This window comes from Daktulosphaira vitifoliae, unplaced genomic scaffold, assembly GCF_025091365.1.
Source record: "Daktulosphaira vitifoliae isolate Bord-2020 unplaced genomic scaffold, ASM2509136v1 Scaffold_3, whole genome shotgun sequence".
Classification (NCBI taxonomy): domain Eukaryota; kingdom Metazoa; phylum Arthropoda; class Insecta; order Hemiptera; family Phylloxeridae; genus Daktulosphaira; species Daktulosphaira vitifoliae.
In genome coordinates, this window is record NW_026099574.1 from 40,558,739 (window position 1) to 40,563,268 (window position 4,530).

The window sequence follows — 4,530 nt, forward strand, 5'->3', positions numbered from 1 at the left end:
ACTAGGTATAGCCGTGTTTTATGGGCGGGCGGGCGGGTCGGACTAACGTTATACTTGAGGTATAAACGGCGGTAGGAATATATACGAAAGCTGTATGGCACGCGGATGGTATTGGTATCGGATAATATTGATGACAAGACGCGTGTACGGGTACGATACCCAAAAATAAATTTAAATATAAATAAATAGTTTTGCCATCGTAAGGTGAGCGGGGCGTGGGGTGGGGTGTATGCGTTATGACATTCTAGTCTCTAGGCCATAGACGACCGAATATGCGATAACGCGTGGCGCGAGGAGAGTTACAAACATACATACATACATACATACAAACATACATACATACAAGCATACATACATACACACATACACACATACATACATACAGATGAAACTAATATAAGAGTGTTAATAAAATTTTATGTAATGCAAATTTTCCAGTTACTTGGCGATTTATCTAATATTTAGACCCCCCATAATGTGTTAGTGATAGTCATAATCGAATGAAAATAACCAAAAATTCGAATATTACAACTACAATCATATTAATAATAGATTTTTGACTCATTTATTTATGATAGTTTATTTTAAAAATCAAGTAATAAGATGATAGTTTAATGTATGACACAATTTATAGAAATCTAACGGCCGATTCATTTCATTTTACCTATTTCTAAGCACTAAGCTACTATGTGTTGTAATAAAACATTTTATAAAAATAATGTGTTCTAAACAACTATTAATACATTTATTCTTTACTATTTTTAATATATTTTATAAAATTAAATAAATAATCTAAAAAATTGGGTTCAACTAACTGAGACTATGGCCCAGACTCTGTACCTTGCGGACTTCACGCACCTACTAGGTGTTAGGGCCTTCGAGCTAACATTAGTGATAGGAGTACTCTAAAATTTTAATATGTGTAAAAAAAAGTAAAACTCCAAAAGCAGTTTACCAGAAAAATAATCCCACCCGTAAATTAAATTCTTAATTATACAACTACAAAATACTTAGGTGTATTCACAATTATATTTCATAATAACCTACTAATTATTACTCAAAACAATAGGTAGGCGAAAGGAAACTTAATAATCGTTAAAAACAGCCTTTAAAAGCCTTGATGTTAGTGAACACTACGTAGACTATCATAAAATTTAAACAAAATTTACATGCGCAATCATATCTTTAATTGAACATTCACCAATTTTTGAAAATCAGACATCGTTAAGTAATTTTTTAAGCATTGTCTAATTTTTCAATTTTTTATCATATAGTAAGATAATAATATAAGAAAATGGTAAAAACTACCAATTACTGTCGTTCTATCATGATTTATATTGATTATTTCATATTATTAAAAACCTAAATTATGGATTACTTTTATTGATATAGTGTAATTGATGAAATTTAATTTTTCAATTATCGAATTATAGAAATTGTTCGATTATGTCTATCACTATAATGCAGTACTACAATTGATTTTATGTAATAATTACAATAACAATTATTGTTGATCATCGATTTATTGCGACGTCGGATTATTTTCGATATTGTGAATAAATATCGAAACGATATCCATGTCCAAAAAAATATAGACCCCTTCTAGTAAGGATGTGTTGCTATTTGTGATTTACTTTGAGAAACACTGAATTCATTATCATTCTACATTTGTCAACTTATCCCACTTTACCATATATTTATTGGTATTCTATTTAATTTGTTTCATACTTACACTAGATAACTTTTTAGGCTCCTTTACATGAAGTCCTCCAATTTCAACTGTTCCGGGTAGATAAGGCCTCGTTAGGCCAACTGTGTAATGAGCATTTATTAAAGTCAATGAAATATTATGTAACATATCTTCCAATGAAGGTCTTTGTTCCCAACCCGAGTATCTGAAGTATGCATTCATAATTTTTTTATGCTCAGAAAGATTGTAATAGTCAGTAAAAAAGAGTTGTATAATTCCGACTAATGTGTTTTTTAACTTATCCATGAACGACATTTTGTCAGTTGTCCTAATTCTAGGGTCAGGAATATAAGAGTAAGTGTAAGGTTCGCCAATCCATTTGCTATTGACTTGCCATAACATAACAACGTTCAACATAATCACTGGTGCGTTGTATTTGTGTCCAAGAGTAACACAATATGTTTGTCCAAATGAAAATATAAAAACAAGATCAAATTTAGAATTATCATACTGAATGAAATTTTGAATAACATTAACAGGGAGAGTGGCATGTGCTAAAGAATTTTGTAAATTACCCACATTTAATAATATTTCAATAAAATTTTCGTTTGCCATTTTTATAGGGTCTAAACCTAAAAAACAAATAAAAATAAATAGATTACTTTATATTGGTATTCTACTGGTAATTGTTTAAGTTTACATAATTATTTTGTATTGATAAGTACATATAAATACTCATTGAAAATTATGTAAAATTTATTTATAGAGATGAATATCCTGATACGTAGATAGGAATAAGAGACATAACTTTAGACTTACTAGTTATAACTAGAGGCCCGATTTATATGCATTTATAAATTTTATTGGAGCCACTTTAAAAGAAACAAAGTTTGTATACAATGTGTTATAGAAATAAATCGTAGCGCAGAAATACTTTTCGTTAGAGGGGAATAAACCCTCTGACCCCCAACAATGCTATAATTCTAGTTAAATCTAGTTAAATCCTATTAATAACAATTTGTATTAGCTAATGATGTGTTTGGAATAACTTGACAATATTTTTAAAAAACATATAAATCCAATGTCCAATTATTACTAAATTTCTGTGAACATGTTACTATTGTTCGGCAGAACTGTAACAGATTCCCCTCCAAACTTCTGTGTTATTGTTACGACAATGTTTCGATGGCTAAATGAGTTATCACCAATTTATTTAACGTTTAAAATAACTGACGTAAAATTTTTACAAGAGGATTTATAAGAAATGTCCATAATCATTTTTATATTACATTATAGAACATTATTGATAAATATAATTTCATTTGGTAAGTATAAGGTTACAATATACTAGATTAAATTAAAATGTTCAATCTACTAATTTTACGCTAGTTTTGTACTAAAAGTCGATTCACGTTATACAGAACGTCAACGTCACGCCAAAATGTTTAATTAAGTAGTTATGTGATGTTGACGTTACGTAACGTGGCCGGTGTATGTGAACAATACGATATAAATACATGATTAGATATTTTGTCGTGACACTGCCGATCTGAAACGTGATGTCGACGTTCCGTATAGTGTGAATCACTTCTAGACTGTAAATTTATTAATTTAGTTAGTTTTAGTTGTTAAAGAGGTGGACAGACACTGCTAATGCATACAGACCTGTATGTCCATTGTGCGCACTTCCTATCGAATTATATTAATTCAATTTCTTTACTTAAGTGTTTACACCCAAGTGTTTTTGCAGATTTTGATCACTCTATATATATATATATATAATAAAGAGATCCGTTTCTTTGGCGTTATTAATTATCTCTTTGAGTTTTAAGTGTTAAGTTAATTGTTTTAACAAAATTTTTTATTCGAAATTAACTTCTTTCTTTAATGATTTTTTAAATTAACTCAAAAATAAGAATATTGTCTATCGTTGAAGTACTTTTGAAGATTATTAAATTTTTAATGTCTTTTGAATTACATTAATCAAATTTGTCCAGAGAAACTATTTTTGAAGTTAACTAGTGTATTGTTTGTTTATTTAAATCAGTCAAATATATATTTTGTGTACTCTAAGCAAAGTTCTAAATATAAGCCATGAAAAACAAGATAACATAATAAGTTATTTTCACTGATAAAGCACAAATAATTTGTCAAACAGTATTGATTTATATGCAAAGAGTGTCACAATAATCTTATTTTTTCGTTTACATTTTTGAACAACGTATTACTATGAATTAACAATAATATAATAGAACAAGGAAATTAACAATAATGAAGCTACATAGAATAATATTTTAAATTTAGTTTAAGAAATAGTAGTTAATGAAAAATTATAATTTAACATATACCATTATCAAGTTATGTTCCCATCACATTAATTATATTCCACTATTTCTTTCAACATATAAAAAAAATGAAAAATAGGATTTGTATAAATAAAAATTTTATTAAATCACTTGAGTACTAGGCTTAGATTAAAGGGAGTTATGGGGACCATGTTCCCGGATCCAAGAGTAATAAGAGTCAACAAAAAAAAAAAAGGACCTAGTTTTGTACTCCTCCTAATTGATAAAATAACTTTAAAAACATTATATTATTATTATAAAAAGTTATATTATTATAATTACATTTTTGATTAACTGCAGTTTTTATTTGTGATGCAATAAAAAAATTAAACTGAAAGGATTATTTAGAAATTCATTGTAAGAGTGAAGGGACACAAAAAAATGTTAACTGACAAGCTATTATAAAAAAAAAATCGTGACTTTTAGCTTCGATGCGAAGCTGAGAAGGTATTAATTTTACTATGATGTGTTTTTTTTTTTTATTTTTTTTTTTTT

General features: G+C 28.0%; 1 protein-coding gene across 1 annotated transcript in view; it reads right to left on the minus strand.

The window, feature by feature from the left end:
• Positions 1-4,530, minus strand: part of LOC126902165 (uncharacterized) — a 48,423-nt gene that overhangs the window by 11,555 nt on the left and 32,338 nt on the right. The window contains exon 3 of the mRNA XM_050679191.1: positions 1,733-2,322. Within this exon, the coding sequence (XP_050535148.1) occupies positions 1,733-2,322 (590 nt within the window). The remainder of the gene's footprint in view (positions 1-1,732; positions 2,323-4,530) is intronic.